At 37.0% G+C, this 17,680-nt stretch overlaps 1 protein-coding gene across 1 annotated transcript; it reads right to left on the reverse strand.

Annotated features, from left to right (window-relative positions):
- Positions 1 to 205: 205 nt before the first annotated feature.
- LOC114182083 (ultraviolet-B receptor UVR8-like) lies at positions 206 to 14,070 on the reverse strand. The gene is made up of 11 exons (XM_028068837.2): positions 13,904 to 14,070; positions 13,663 to 13,807; positions 13,436 to 13,558; positions 13,243 to 13,303; positions 12,318 to 12,436; positions 10,975 to 11,060; positions 10,335 to 10,536; positions 8,124 to 8,177; positions 2,212 to 2,325; positions 1,877 to 1,933; positions 206 to 547 (listed from the first exon to the last, which is right to left on the reverse strand). Exons 1-11 carry the CDS (start codon positions 13,930 to 13,932, stop codon positions 350 to 352), a joined length of 1,188 nt encoding a protein of 395 aa, XP_027924638.1. The 5' UTR covers positions 13,933 to 14,070; the 3' UTR covers positions 206 to 349.
- Positions 14,071 to 17,680: the final 3,610 nt, after the last annotated feature.

The following is a 17,680-nucleotide window of genomic DNA, read 5'->3' on the forward strand; positions in this document are numbered from 1 at the left end:
TATATATATATATATATATATATATCTTATGGCAATAGAAGATTTTAGGAAATACCATAAGAAAGTTTTAAAATAGTTATTACCAAAAGAAGATCATACCAAACTCAACACAACAGAGTTTCAAATGAGTGAGTGATTAGCCGCATCATCTACTTTTTCAGTTATCTTATGGCAATAAAAGATTTTAAGAAATGACACAAGAAAGTTTTAAAATAGTATATCTATTGAAGTTATTAGTAAAAGAAGAAGATCATACCAAACTGAACACAGCAGAGTTTGACATGAGTGAGTGATTAGCCTTATAATCTAGTGTTTCATTTTTGGTTTGTGTTTATGATTTATGAATGAGTTAAGATGATCTGTTATTCCATTGTACTATTGCCAAGGTATGTCTGCCACCACAGGCAACAAGTTTAGCTATCCAATGTCCCTCAGCTTCAGTGGCAGTGAGGTTGTGTGGAGGAGGAAGGTTTATAGGTACCTCCATTGGTTGACCAGTCGTCACTTTCCTACCATATCCAAGACGTCCATGGTCACCTCTACCAAACTGCAAACAGTTCAACCCAACAAATCATATACTTAAATCACTCTGTTTTTTCATTCATTCAAAATCTCCATTTTCTTAATGCACACTACCAAGAAAAAAGAAGAAAAGAGAAGGATCCAGATTCTCTACTGGATTTTTGGTACTATTTTCTACTGAGGATTGACAAAATACACTAGTATTCGTACTTTAACAATCTTTCTAATATATTTTAAAACATCAAAATTAATGTTCATTAATATATTTTGAAAGTATGGAAGAGAAACAATAAAAAAAAAAACTAGTAGAAAATCCAAATTCAAAGGTGAACAAGGGATTTGGACACTGAATTTCAAGTGTTTATATTTTCAGACATATGCATATCACAATACATCACTACTAACTACCTAACTAACATAAAGCACAAACTAAATTATCTACCACACATTTTAAGAATAGGTTGAATTGCAATGTTAAACCCTTTAGTTAGTCATAAGGGATTCCAATCCTCCTATTTTTCTTGTGATTATAGTCATTCCATTTTGGAAAATCACAACTTTTGGTTCAATCTTTAATCTTTAATTTTGCATACATTTTACTTCTTTTATTTTGGTCCAATTGAACATTAGATCTAACATGTTCAGTCAAAGTCCTAAACAAATACTTTAACTATTTCACTAATTAAAACCTGAAAATAAGACAAATAAGGGTAAAACGTGTTCAATCATTCTGAACTTTGTAAATTCAGTTTTCGTCTGTAAAAACTTCTGTCTATTTTTAATAATATTTAATTTTGAAATGCATCAATTTTAGTCCTTGGTGTTTTTAAACAACGTTAAATGAGAAAAATGGCTTAAATAGTGTTTCAAGAACCAAACACTATTTAAAAATAAATGGAGAAAAACCTGGCTTAGTTACCTTTAGTTCTATTATTTATTTATTCATTTATTTATTCTTGTTCAATTTAATCCCTTTATTAATAAAGAATTCAATCAAGTATCTAAATTTTAAATATATAACAGTGTAACTATTTAAGATTCAATCATGTCCCTCAATTTTTTAAAATAAAAAACAATAAGGCTCTTTCGTGTGTTGAAATTGATATATAGATTTTACAAATTGTTTATATGTGAATTATAAAATCTACAATATTTGCTTACTAAATATTTTAATGTTAATTGGATAAAAATTGATCACATTATTACGTTGTAAAAGATTGAAAAACTTGATTGAATATCTTATCAATAAGAAGACAAAATTGAATAATCAATATATTAAATCTGTTTTTGAAGGATTATATAATATGGCCAAATCATAGAAAAGAGAAACAAAGATGGCATAGAAAATACTTACAGAAAACATGCGGCCATCGCGGGTTAATGCCACTGAGTGGGTACCTCCACAGGATACCTGACAACAAATCAGTAATCTTCATATCAGAAAAATGATTATCCTGAAAAATGCCTCCCTTAGATTGTCATGATTAGTCAAGAACATGGAAGTCAGTTCATGTGATGTGAGAAGCTAAATTTACATCTTCAGAATTAAATAGTTTTGGATATTTCGGTTCTTCATTTTGCAGCATCAATGATGTCAACGTGAGAAAAAGGCTAGAAAGTGATTGTTTTCATTACTAAGCCATCACATTGATGCACTATATTTTATTAGTGTAGAAAGAAAAAGAGTACCTGCACAATATCTTCTCCAGCTAACAGTTGAACCTTCTGGGGTACCATTTTACTGCTCTTGTCACTATCACCAAACCCAAGCCTGCCATGTTCCCCCCTTCCCCAGCCATATACCTGAAATAATGTTAACGAAGATAAAATTAAAGCCAAATGACCACAAAAATATTAACAGAAACAAAAAAACCAGACAGATGGAAAGAGTGGTAGTATTAAGTATCAAATATCAACAAAGAAACAAAAAGACAACGGAAAGGTATGGCCCGTCTTACTCCTTTACTACATAGAAACCTATAACTCCATGGAGAATGATCACTTGCAACCAATGGGTTTGCGATCTGTAGGAAGAGGTACAAGGGACAGAGTTTCATTCTGTAAAGCTGCACACTTAGTTAAAGCTTGCTTAATAGACTTAGGTGTGGTATATGAGCAACAAGTAGACTGTGGTGAATGTGATGCATAACAAGGCCCAATGTGGAATGGGTTTGCATAAGACGAATATTATGGGAAAGTAAGGAGGAGGAGACAATTGACTCGAGGGACTAGAACTAGTCAGGCAGAAAAGCAAATGGGATTGCTGGTAACCCTATCTTCTATATCACAAAAGATTTGTGCTTAGGAATGGTGTTAATGGCCTGGTTTGCTTAAAGCTAACTTGACAAAGATCTAAACTAATCGATGAATGTCCTCTAGCTTCTTGTAAGGGGATGTGAGGACCCTCCCACTATTTGAATTGGAAAGAGTTGGGAAGCTCCTAGACTATGGGGAAGGCAAAAGCTACTTACTTTCAGCTTGCAACTAGGAATATGTCTTGTCTAGTCCTTTTGAGATCAGAGTGGAGAGCTTCAGGTAACATCTTTGGCCTAGAAGAAGCACTAGAGTAGGTAGCATGGGTCACAAAACTTCGATGTCTCGATTCAGCAATGAGGAAAGAAAGATTTTTGTCCCAAAAGAAAAGATGTAGCCTTTCCCTTTTGCATACTGCCTACCACAGAGGTACCTAACTCTTTCTATTGTCAGGCTTCCTGGTTAGGTAGGAATTGGCAACATAGCTCTTCTTTCAATGCTATGTGGATTGGGCACTTTTGCCCTAAATAAAGGAGCAGGAAAGTAGGCGCACGATGGTACTTTCATGAGGCAAACTGATTTTATAAGCTCTATCATGTTATTGAAGACAAGGATCAACATCCTTTGCCCTCAACTCAGAATCAAAGAAGGGTATCCAAAATGCTATAGAAACTTTATTTTCAGAGCACACCACAGGGATGCTTTGTGGACAGCCCCTTCAGTTGAAGGCCTATACCTCTCTAATTCCATGAAGAATACCTCTCTAATTCCACGAAGAAGAAAAGCATCAAGGGTAGTACAATGCAAAGAGGGAGGAAGAAGTAGGAACAATGATATGTGTGGAATGTTGAGATTGAGTAGGGTTAGAAAAAACTAAAGGAATGTTAGCAGGTATGCAAGAAAGGATGGGGTTAACAGAATGGGAACGTGAGCGAAATATTTCATTGCAAGTGAAGCCAGTTTCATTGAATATCACATCTTTGGATATATATATCTTGCCAATAGTAGATAAACATCTATCCTATAAGAAAGGTAGAGTAACTAATAAGCCATTATTTTTTCCTATTTTCTTACCTTTTTGTACCCATCTTGAGGAATGTTTAGTGATTAATTATCTATCTTTAGTGCATTTCTTTTATCGGGCTTCATTGGGCTAATAATTCGAATTTTAATTAATTTAGATTCAATTGGTCTAATTTTTGTTTCTTAGTTATTTTCAGGTTTTGTTGTGAAGCATTTTTGAGCTTGGACATTAAATTTAGGTTGAAGAGAAGAGTGCCACGTCAGTGCCACATCAACTTGCTTTTCCACATCGGTATTAGTAATGGGCCATCTCCTATTTGCCCAAAGCGTAAATTTTGTAATTTTGCAGCCCAGAGTGACGGTTTTGTAATTAGTGATGTCCAATAGGGTTTTAGGTTTTCAAAACCCTTTCCTCTCCATTTTGTATCTCTTTTACATTTTTGGAGACCATTGAGAGCCATTGAAGGCGGCCACTTTGTATTGACGTTTTTTTTGCATTTGGTTAGCGCTCGATTCACGTTTTTGCTCTCGTCTCTGCTCTACTTGATGTATCGCAACTTCTTGCAATACATTGAACCCTATTAAATTATAAGTTACTTGGAAAGATAATAAAAGTGAATGCTTTTATTTCCAACACTCCACAAACTCGAGAACAAATGTTTTCCATTCCCAACTAGCATATTATTCACCCAAAATTTGGAGTTCACAATCCTTCAAAAAGGATATGCAAGTTGACCTTGTGAAGGTACATATGGAGTACAAAACCACTATCTAATTGATAGAATGTATATCCACTTCAATGTGTTTGGTTTGATCATGCTGAATAGGCTTATGGGACATACTAATTGCTGATCACAACTGTGCTTCATAAGTTCATCCCAATTAATCTTCAAATCTTCTAAGATAATTTTCAGCCAAGGGAATCAACAAATCCTTGTGCTTCATAAGTCCATCCCAATTAATCTTCAAGTCTTCTAAGATAATTTTCAGCCAAGGGAATCAACAAATCCTTTATGACGTAGTTACATGATTTGAAGGAGTTGGATTAACCCCTTGGATGAAGGTTGATTTAAAAATGACAAACGATCTTCTTGTGTAAGCAAGATTCTCTCCACACCATGAATCATCCTGAAGTTTGGTGGGGGTATCATTGACAGATTCAATATTGTTTCTAGCTTAGGTTCCTAACCAAGATCACAAGAATTTAACTCAAGTGCAGGAAGGACAAGTGTTTAAAAATGATTTTCCTTATCTTCCTAAAGACTCTCTCCATAAAGAAAACGTTTAAGTGAAATAATTTTTATCCTCATGGAAGTCATATCCTAGGCCCCAATTTCTTGGAAGGAGGATATAAGCACTTTGTATTGTACCCTTTCACAACCACAATAGACTACCCCACAAAAAGAGATATCATCACAACTAGCAAGACCACACCAGCTCCAAGTTACACTTTATTATCAACTATTTTCTTCTTTTTCCTTCTGCACCAAAACCTTTTACTGAACTCTTAAAAGTAACTTTGTTTCTTTCTGTCCTTTGATGTTTTTTCTTTTCCAATATTTCTCTTATCTCTTTGGCTAAGTCATGGCTTATAATAAAAAGAGCATCACAAGTATGCCTCCCTTGACTGCACCACTTTTAGTATATATATAACTGAGAAAACATTTATTCTTAATGAGTGATAAATTACAGTTTTCTATTACAATAGATGTATTTATACAAGACTTAGTCTAACAAACTAACTTTCACAACAAGATTCTGAATATAATATAATGAACCTATGTCAACTCTAGACAGTTGTTAGGTGAGAGTTCCGCAAGTGTAAACTTATACAGAGTAATATAATCACGATTAGCAAATTGCTTCAGTTCCGAATTGGATTTATCGAATTCAATATTTATATTTTAAAATAATGGCAAAACCTTAAAGAGATAAGATATTACTCGAATAAAAATTGAAAGACATGTAGAAAATAATAACATTGTATCCTCTTTCAATATGTTACTGTAACTTATCCTAATATTTCATAAAAAAAGGTAATATATTTAACATCTCAAAAGTAAATAATTACTAAAGAAAATGAGAATAACAAAACTTTAAATTATGACTATTAGAGAAAAAACACAACATTATCTACCTATTTATTGATCACAGTCAAATCCCACGTTGACACACAGTTACACATGGTATTTCTATAAAAAAGCCCCTCCTCCTTGGTCTCCACGACATTCTTCCTCTCATCCGTTTTCACTATAGGCAGTAATTGCCGGTCAAAAAAAAAAAAACAACGCTAGAGTAATTGATATGAAATAATGATTATATCATTATAGCACCAAGTAAGATTAAGAAGAGTGGTAGGAGGTGCATTATTAAGGAAAGAATAGAAGGTCATGTGAGGCATATGCAATCAAGGTCAAAGATCCCAACAAGAGGAATTGTGTGTGGGTTGGCACCTTTGACTCTACCCTGGACTATTCCTGGGCTTACAATAGTGCTCCCATCAAGCTTCATGGCTCTCAAAGCCAAAAGCAACTTGTTTATCCCTAATAACCTTAATTTTGTGGTCATGCAAACCCCTACGATCAACTCCTCAACAACATTTCTTGCTCAATGAGTCCGTGCTGATGCCACATTGATCCGTCCTTTGTGGCAAAGAGTGAGATTAAGAAAAGTAGCAAGGATATGCATTATTATAGAGTAGAGAAAGAACTAAATAACTAAATGATTTATCATAAACATAAAATATATTTCTTAAATAATGTTATGGATGGTTTGGATATCTGTCCATAAAAATATTGTTAATGGACAGATTGGATGGTTTTTAACCTTTTATTATATGATCATGAGTAGAATAAATGTTTTAAAAGCATGTTTGTATCCCTACTCTCTATACTCAATAACACACCTACTCACCATTATTCTTAGCCTCATTCAGTGCCAATGAGGATGAACCGAAGTGGCTTCATTGTTGACTTGAGCATGTAACATGACTGCAAAGGCATGTGCATGGGAGGGAGTGTTGCTGTTGAGCAGGTAAGAGTGGTAAGGGTTTGCCATACGACATTGTTAATGTGGTTATTAAAGTTATCAAGGATAGAGAAGTTGGTTTTGACCTTGTGACATAGGCCTTGGCAATTTCCATGGTTAAGTTAAAGGTGTTGAGACACACGCACCACCTACTTGGGATCTCTTATCTAGGCAAATGTGTGTACCACCTACTTGGGATCTCTTATCAAGGCAATGTGTGTACCACATATCCTTCTGCATAGTCCTCGATAATGCACCTCCTTGTCACTTTTCTTAATCTCACTTCGTGACATATTGAAGCCACATTAACGACTAAAAGCAGGATGAAAAGAAGAATGAAGTGAACGTTGAAAAGGAGGAACTTCTTATAGAAACATGATGACATGCATAACTACGAATAAACAAGGAATTTGATTGTAATAGATAAATAAATAGATAATGATGCATATTTCTCCTTGGTCGTGCCATTGGTATCCTCCCTCCAATCCACCAAATTGAAGGATAACTATAGCTGCACCAAAGAGACCGAAAATAAACAACATTATTTAAAACTTCCCCTATTCACATTTCTTTAGAAATTTATTCACTTTTGAGATGTATTTTTTATTCTTTAACGAAATATATAATAATAATTTGTAGCAACATATCTAAAGAGGATATAATGTTTTTTTGAATGATTATTCTTGGCCCTTATAATTACCAATTTTTATGACTAATTTTATAAGAATATTGAACTGCATAGATCCAATTCCATAACGAACCAATTCATTCAAAATTGGATTACTTTGGTTCAGAGAGGGAGTAAAGCCTATTTTGTAGGCTTAAGCCTATATCATTTTGCAAGATCATATCATAGTATAACCTAGATCCATTAAAAGGGTCACTCACCATATTACTCGAACCAAGTCCAATAGTGCTGAATGTGAAAGGGTGTATCGGGAAAAACTCAAGTCCCACAACGAATAGAGATTGTGGGAAAAAAGTATATATAAGTGATAACAATTCTTACCTTACATGTTGGTTTAGTAAGGTTAAGTTAGGCCTAAACTACTTTGTAAGAGCATAGATCATCTACATTGCTTCTATTACAAAAAAGTATAACAGCTTACTTTATTGCAAAAGCTATTTTCAAAAACAATAATTTGTATACGGTTTTCTACTATAGACATCTATTTTCAAAAGAAACAGAAAACTAAAAAATTTAAACATATGAAGTTAAATGTAGAGTTCAAAGATTTTAATGGTATATCTTCAAATTAAAATTTAAAACCAATAGATTCTACACAAAAAAAGAGTACCTCTCCTTCATCAGTCAATGCAGTAGAATGCCATCCACCAGCTGCAATATCAACCTAAAGTTCCAAACAGATTTAATAAAAGAAATTAGATATTTAAACTATAATCAAAGAGTTAAAGTTTGTAGGGTACAGATACATAACAATCTTCAACTCCTATCGCACACCCAAATATAACCCCAAGAGAAAGAATGCCACTGGAAGCAAGGAGCTATACCAGCAAGTTGGTAAAATGGAAATAAATGAAAATTAAAGGTGCTTGGTAGAAAAAAAAATAGAGAAGATACGAGTAAAGAGATAGAGAGATGAGTAGAGATAGTGAGAAATAGTATATTAGATCCCACCAATTTTAAATTATTTTTCCTCTTTCTCTTTCCCACCAAACTTCTTATACTGATTCTATATTCATCTTATTAATTTCATTAATACCAAACAAAGGCTAAGCATTTACAATATATCTAGCATTCTACCTCAATGCATAAACTTAGTATTTGCTTGTGCACCAAAACAGCTCACAATCACACACGCGTGCAAGTGCAGACACACACACACACACAAGTTGTAACACTGATATATGCCTCTGTGTTCTATAGCATACATCTGATTCTGAATCACACAAGTTTATAAAGATGGAATATCAGATATCACCCAATAATTTGTCCCATTAATTATCTATTTGATTTGGGATAAAGATTTATTTTCATTTCCTATGTCCATGAATCATAACAAAAAAGATCTTGTTTTCACTTTATTTCTTGTTTTAAACATGTGGCCTATAGGTAATGGTGAAAATATTCTTTTGTTTTCACTATTATACAAAATCTTTAAAATAAAAAATATGAAATGTGATTTTTTTATAATTATTTGTGAAAACAAAAAATCTTTTAAAATCTCAATCCAAACATAGCATAATGTACATTATATTGTTGTCAGTTTGCTGACATGCAACTAGATACAGACTGAGGAAATAAATTTAACACCACAACTCATTAGAAGGATAAATTTACATTATTAATGTTAGATATATTAGATATCTTAGATATCTTATCTTTATCTTCTATCTTTAGTTTCTTGTTATTATTCTTTATCTTGTATATTGGGCTTAGCCGATGTTTTCTTTACAATAAATACATTACCCTATGTGTAGTTTTACACAAGGGAGATTAATCCCAAACCTATTTTCACTCTATTTAATAATTGAGTATAAATTATCACACACATTTTAAAACTACAAGGAAAATTAGGCAAGCCTAGCCCCATGGTTGTTCTATAACTTATATTTCATCTTTGCCGATGGTAGCTTAAGAAACACTACAAAAGGTATGACAGAATGATCCTTTCGTTAACCATTGTGAAACAAACTTGACAAAGGAAAAGGGAAAACAAAAGGGGCACAACAGGTAATAAAATATGCACATAGTTATATGTTGTCAAACTCAAGGATAATAGAAGGATTGGAAAGGGAGATAAAAGATCCTCAAACTTGACTTGTAAGAGTTACGAGGATATGAAAAACTATATTTACAGACCTGTGCATGCATTAAAAAAAATATAGACAGCTAAAATAGATTCCCATGTCATAAATTACTCATAATAACTAATAAATGGCAGTAAGAACAGAAGAAGATAAGAAGATATTACGAAGAAAAATTATAGAATAGAACATAGTTGAAGATGAAGGCAACAATTGATGATGATGAAGACAGCACTGACGGCGTTGATGAGAGAATCGGAGATGGTGACGTGAACCTTGTCGATGGTGAAGCAAGCATGACAACAACATAATTTTTGAAATTGGGTCATCACAACCCCCACCTAAAGAATCCCAACACATGAGTTGGATAACTCAAACCCTAGGGTGCACCAACAGCTCGACATGATGCATGACCCGCTGGGCAATAGTTACTCATTTTCATCACCATGGGCAATAGTTACTAATTACTTCTCAACAATAAAATATATTAAATGAAGCGCACACAGCTTTCTATGAACAAAAACTCCAGATAGTTGGGGCATCACAAAAATTCAACCCATTGTGTCACCTGCTACTAGCTATAAAATTTAAGAGTGAGTTCCAACATCTTGAAATGTCATATTCTTGGTTTATGCAGAAATATGCATCAGTTTGTACACATACCAAAATATATTATTTATTCTGTCTGCTGACTCACAAGCTGAAATTAACAAGGTGAATTCAGAGAATGATATACATACCAGAGTAAGATCAGAAAGTCCTTGGACAGGAATGGGTTGTGATCTTGGCTGAGTATCTCCAGTTCCAAGTTGTCCATATTCATTATTTCCCCATGCCCATAAAGTTCCATCCTCTTGAAGAGCCAAATTATGAAATGCTCCAACAGCAATGAGCCTTACACTTTCAAGACCTTGAACCCGAACAGGAACTGAAATCTGTTTTCTGTAAGATAAAGCAAAAACAATTGTAAGTCAGCAAATGTAGAAACTGTTTAGTTACTAGAAATGCAGAAAAACATCTGAATAAGTAAATTAAGTTCATATTAAGATAATAGGAGCATAGTATTATAAAGAGAACCAAAGGAAAACACTTGATAAAGATAGAAAAAAATTTGGGTAGAAGAAAAAGTGCCAATTTTTTTTGTGGATAAGTGCCATCTTTGCTACAATTTGAAGCATTTGTTTGGAGCAGAATTCTAGTTTTGGAAGCTTCTTTGGCATGTCACTTGACTTGGTTTTAAGATGAAATATGACAATTTTAACCTTTTTCATGGTTGTTTTCTGTTTTGCTTTTTGAATAAGACTCTTTATCTTCCTTTTTCTATGCAGTTCATTCCCTTCATCTCAACAAATTCATTTTCTATTCTAAAATGAAAATTACATGTCACCAGGAGGCCATGGCTGACCCCATGTCCAAACATGGCCTTCACGTGTAAGTACCACTGAGTGAGTTCCTCCTGCAGCAACCTGCACCCCAATGAATTACAAAAACATTAAACAAATCAAAACCCATGCCATCTAATTTGCAAATGATGCATTTGTTACAATAGAAATGTGGAAATACAAACTCAAACACTAAGAAAGCATTTAGTGCACAATTACTTTATAGAAAAGAATCAAATTAAATGTATTAAGCAAGACTACGGGGGTTAAGGTCATGATAAGAATTATAATCAAACGTCATTCAGATTCATAACATTAATAACAAATTAAAATGAACAATTAAAACTTTCTGGAGCTATAAATGATTCTTTCCTTGTCGCATCATCATCAAAAAGTCAAGGTGATAGAATTACTCTTGTTAAGGGCAAAGCACATATCACAAATTTAACTTTAAAAATTACTGGGATTAATCATTTAAAATAAAATTTAAGAATTGGTCAACTAAAACAATTATAGGTTTACCAGTGTATTGCTTACTGGAACATAGACCATTTTAGTTTGAACATGTCTGACAGGGCCTTGCATGGATCAAGAAATTCTCGAGTTTAGAAGGAAATGATTTCCTTTTTCTCTTATTATATCTCATAACATACATCCGATATGTATATAAAGATTTGTTGGATAGTTTTAGAAATAAGATCAAAGTATTCTAGGGAACAAATCCCTGAGATTGCAGGATTGTTATGCTTGTGATAAAAACATGATACAGCAAATATACAAAATTAAAACAATAGGAATACTATCTGAAACTTTCTAAAATATATTTTGACAGAAACAAAAGAAAATTTCAGATGTATCCTTTGCTTTCCAACATATCAGAAGCTGTAACTTGATCTTCAGTTAAAAAATATGTATAAATACAGTATTTTTTTCTTTCTCTGTGGTAAGGTTAACTAGTAAGCATTGAGCAAAAGCAACTTAAACATCTGGAAACTAAATCATTGGCATGTCTGATATTCTACTAAGGTTCCATGGGAATTGTACAATAATAACAAGGTTCCATGGGAATTGTACAAAAATAACAACAAAATAACAAGGACTAAAAGCTACCATATCGCTCCGTCAAAGACAAAATATTGACAGTGTCACGCGCATCCACTTTTCAGGAGTTCAAAAGGATGATGAAAGGTAAACTTTTATAGGGATTATAGTGGCATAAAAAATAATGAATTGAAGGAAATAAATGCACATCTAACATTAAAGATTGGCACAGAAACAAAAGCAGAGGCAAATAATTTATGCTCCACCATAGCATGCAAGGTATTGGAATACATAAATTACCTGTCGAACAACGAGCTTAGGAGCACAGCGTTGAGGGATGTCTATATCTCTCCTTAATGGTCTGCCAGTATCATCCTTGCGCTCAGGTTCTTCACCACACTGCCCATATTCATTTCCACCTGAAAACAATTATGCTAGTAGCTCTTAGAAGTTTTATAATATATACATCAATGAAACTACATCAACAATCTTTCAGAATTTTGGAGAGCTAAAAGGGAAAAAGAATATGGCCTTCCACCCAACTATGAAGTATGTAGTACATGTACACAATTGGTGTAAGTATGCAGTTTGTCACTTTGTACGTGATTATTACGGAACTTTCTCTAAAAAGAATCTGGTACCCAGTAAGTCAGTAACTACATTATGACACGGTTATTTTGTCCAGATAGTCATTGAACTAATAAATGGATGGAACGGTATAGATTTAAAAAGTAATGAAAGGAAGACATATGGCAATCTAAGTGGAAAACGAGAAGACATTTTGGTGTGTGTTTGGATGAGCATTGGAAAAATTAATTTTGAAGTGATGTGATTTTAGTTTGGATGACTTTATAATTACAAGTTAATATTAAAACTAAGTATAAAATTTCTATCAAACACAAATCCTATTTAAATTTGCATTGATTCAGAATCAATTCATCATGAGATTAAACATGAAAAGACTTAATGTGATCCTAGAAAATCTAACATGAAACTAAACGCACAATTAGTATGCTTAATGGAGTTGCCACTTTGGACAATGCTAATTCTACTGATCAAAAAATAATAAGAATAATAATAGTAGTAGTAACAGTAATAATAATGATAATAAAAAAATGATGATGATAATGAAGATGATCATGATAAAAATAATAATAACAACAACGTGATGGATGGAAGCAAAAAGGATTTATGGTGTGGAGTGAAATGAATAATAGAATAATACCCCAGGCATAAGCTCTGCCCTGATCATCAACAGCCAAACAGTGCCACCCCCCAATAGCCGCCTAACAACCACAAGTTATTCACTATCAATATTCACAAAATAAGTACACCATCAAAAAGAACAGCAAGGGTATAAAAAAGAATGATAATCATAAATTGAAGAGAAGAGAATGAACGAATGGATGGATGTATACCTGGACAATCTTAACACTGGAAAGAGCCTTCACCTGGCTGGGAATGTTCTCAATCTTGTTCTCAGACTTACTCTCAGCTGGATGCCCAAGTGTGCTCCTTTGGTTCCAACCCCAAGTGAACAACTACTCACCCAAGTAACCACCACCCCACCAAAAAAGACGAGATTTTAAACGATACCCACGATTTATAAGAACGAAAAGAGAAAGATAGAGAGAGAGTAAGATACCTTGCCGTCCTCACCGATGGCGAGGGAATTTCTGCTGCCGGCGACGACGGAGCGGAAACGGTGAGGTTGGAGAGCTTCGACGAGACAGACCCATTCTTTCTCTTCGTTGTTGCCGATTCCTAGTTGACCATCTTCACCAGAGCCCCTAATGAAAAAAAAAAAAAAAATCGATCACACACGCTACTTTGAAGGAGAGAAGAAAAAGAAAGAGGAAGTGGTGAGAGAAAGAGACAGAACAAACCATGCAATAATACATGAATGGGAATCCATGAAGGTTGGAGCAGAGTGAGAGAGAGAGTGTAGAGAGAGTGCCGAATAAAAAGAAGATTATCACAAACACTTTGCGTGCGTGGAGCTTACGAGTTAGTGTTTCTGAACACTTTTTTAAAATGCAATCACTCAACTAAATCCATTATCGAACACGAATAAGAAAACCATTAATTTATTCTCACGAATCTAACTTTTATTAAACTAAAGGAATCATGTAAGCAATGTTCTAAACGTAAAAATATTTTTGAATTTGTACCTCCCCTATGTCCGAGTACAAAATAATAAATAAATATAATTATAACAAATATTTTAACAATATCTCACAATTAGTCATAAATATAAATATTAGTACAAAATGTCGTGAATCCTTTAATTTTGACAATTGGCAAACATATGTGGAAATAATATATCAAATAGCAATATCAATTAACTTGATTTTGATTAGAGAATCAATCACCCGTTTATATTTTGGATCCATCTCTACTAAATAATATGATGCACTTTTAATGCAAGTATCTATTTTAATATGATATATTCTCTTTAACTTAGTTGTATACATGGTGTTTTCATCGATCGTCGAAAAGATTTTATGCAAATAATTTTTCTCCGATTCCAGTCAGAAATCAATATTAAGACTCCTGTACATCATATTAGAGTAATTTTGAATACTGGTTGGATTGGATCGAATTTGGATCCGATCTAACCAATTCAATATAACCCAAATTTAATATTTTAAGATTTATATTTGTTTCGGGGTAGGGACCAAGAGCCTACTGCAAGAACTCCTTCACTTCGTGATACCTTCCTCCTCTCCAATGACTTCAGCCAAATCCACTCCTTAGCTCGATCGGTGGGGATGACGATCGGGGTACCTGTCTAAAATACTCCGATGCTTAAGTCAGAAGGGACCGATCGGTGTGTCAGATTATCCGTTGTAATAAATGCGCAATTAAGATTCTTATCAACTTACCTTTGGGTCCTATTTATAGCTTTTGGCATGGGCCTGTAATTAGGGTTTCTTAATCACGGCCCAATGATCCCTTAGTGACGATTATTGACTCGTTTAACCGATAATCGTTGGCTTAAGTTATATGACCGTGCGACCGATGGTCGCTTGGCTGGGTTAAATGACGATGTTTTCGACAAGCTAGTAATGTGTTTTACCGATCGACCGTCCTGTGTTTTTATGAGGTCCGTCGTTGTTGTTTTACCGGTGAACCGATGGACTCTAGAGGTCAGAGGGTCCATCCTTGCTGTTGTATCGATGGACCGATGGACCCTTGAGATAAGAAGGTCCACCGCTACTGTTCTACCGATGAACCGATGGACTCTAGAGGTCAGAGGGTCCATCGTTGTTGTTGTACCGATGGACCGATGGACCCTTGAGACGAGAAGGTCCACCGCTGTTGTTCTACTGATGAACCAATGGGCATGGGTACAATTAAATCCTTATGTTCGACCGTCTGACCGATGGTCCTTTAATGATGCTACATGGTTGTTCGCTTACCCGTGAGACCGATGATCCCCTGGGGGTCAGTAATGGCCGATTGACCGATTGGACATACTGTACACAAGCCCCCCAGCCTCGAGCGATAGGAATGAAGCGAAGAGGTTTTATCCAGACCGTGGTGCCGATTGACCGCTGGCGTTTCTCAACGGTTACATTGCCTCGTGGAGCGTGCCTGGCAGTTATGATCTGAAGCGTCGCGAAGCTGGGACCGTCGATCCGAATGTGATCGTAGGGTCCTGGGGCTGCCACGTGTCACATGGTCCCCCCTATAAATAGGTTTGTGTGGCTGTCGTTATTTTCACGCTTTACTTTCTCTTTCTAGCCGAGCTTCCGATCGTTTTTCTCTATCTGTAGGTAAAAATGTCTTCAAGCACATCGGGTTCAGATGGTCTGTCGGGTGGAGCGGTCAGGTATTCTGGGGGCGCTGGGTCGGTTTCCGCCTTGTTTCAGTCGTCTGAGTCGGGAACTTCGCTCGGGGGAGTGTCGAGCGGCACGAGTTCCCTAATTCTCCTAAGCGGCAGTTCTGAGGCCGAGCCACCGGTCGCGGAGGCGGCGGAGCAGGTCGCTGCTTCTGATGAAAGCGGGGACATCATCGGGATCGACGTTGGCGACGAAGGGGACGAAGTCAATTTGCCGGAAATATCGGGATATGATTGGGCCCCCTATGAGCCGCGTACGCTCGCGACAAGGTTTCGTTGGGGGAACGACCTGGGGGATCTGGTCGAGCGGACCAGAATATTCAGCGAGGAGGTAGAGGATGGACACCTTCGGGTCAAGATATGCGCCGGCAACGAGAGAGTGTGCCACGGGAAGAGAGAGGCGAAGCTAGACTTCTTCTTCGTGTATGCCTGCCTTTTCCATGATCTAGGTTTGAACGTGCCGTTTGCCGACTGGCAGATGGCAGTCCTCCGCCAGATCCAGTGTGCACCAACGCAAATTCACCCGAACGCATGGGCGTCTATGCAGGCGTTCGACGTCCTTTGCCGAGCGGCCGGCCTGACGCCCACCATGCCTTTGTTCCTTCATTTCTATAAGACGCGGCCGACGGCGTCTAAGGGTTGGGTTTCGTTCCTCGGGGCGAACAAGAGCTTGTTCACCCTCTATCTTGCCTCCTACAAGGGTTTCAAGACCGGATTTTTTAAGGTCGCGATTCCCCGCAAGGGAAGGAGATATATCTTCGACGAGCAGGATCGTCCTAAATTTCCACTTTATTGGACGACGTTCCCACCTCCCACGGATGCTTGGGCTGAAGAACAGTTGACCCCGGCCGAGCGGGCTGACCTGGCCGTCCTCAAGACCCTGCCCGACAAGATCCACCCGCGGCCGCTGATCCAATGCATCTGCTCCCCGGACTTATCGAGGGCGGTTTATGGTTAGTTGTTCTGATATTACCGATCGTCAATCTTGGTCGCAGTTTAACTTATTTGCTTTGCTGTTTTGCAGATATAATGGCTCGAACGACCGCTGCTAATGCCGAGTTTGTGGCTCGTGCTAAGGCTCGACGGAGGGGGGAGGATACTGCTGAGGAGGCGGTGCCAATAACGACCGTCCCTGCAGCCCCTCAGGCCGATCGAGCTCCTCCTTCCACCGCCCCTACCGGGACTTCGGGCGCCGTCTCGCGGCCTCGCCTGATTGTGAAGCGGCCCGGTTCAGGTGCTGGCGCCGCTGCTGCTGGGGACAAAGGGAAAAAGTCTAAGAAAGATGACTCCCCGTCCGACCGACCTCTCAAAAAACAAAAGAAAGGGGAGGCGTCTGGATCCCTGGCCGATGCTTTCCTCGGCGGCGGCGTACGCCTTGATGACGAGGTTTTTCTTCAGTTGGGACCTCGAATGACCGAGGCGCTGAAGGACGTGTCTGAAGAGGATGCCCTTCGGACCGCTGGGGAGCTCACCCTCAGGCTAGCTGCCCTGTACACCAAGTTTCCTCGCCCCGAGCGGAACAGGATAGAGGATTTGGAGAAGGAACTTGCAGCGGCCAAGGCTGAGCTCAACGAAGTGAAAGCGTCGGCGGCTGACCTGAAGGCCCAGTTCGATCGGTATTAAAGCCGAGCACGCCAAGTGTGCCGGCCTATTGAAGGCTGCAGACGATCGAACGAAGGCGGAGCAAGCGAAAGCAGGTGAAGCCGCTGATGAACTGCGCAAGCTTCAGCGACGCTTCGACGATCTTACTCTAGAGCACATGGCCGCCGCTGGTTCAGCTGCCGACTGGCAGAAGAAGGCGAAGGACTTGGAGGCCGAG

This window comes from Vigna unguiculata, chromosome 4 (assembly GCF_037176805.1).
Source record: "Vigna unguiculata cultivar grain cowpea cultivar isolate G323 ecotype 2 chromosome 4, ASM3717680v1, whole genome shotgun sequence".
NCBI lineage: Eukaryota > Viridiplantae > Streptophyta > Magnoliopsida > Fabales > Fabaceae > Vigna > Vigna unguiculata.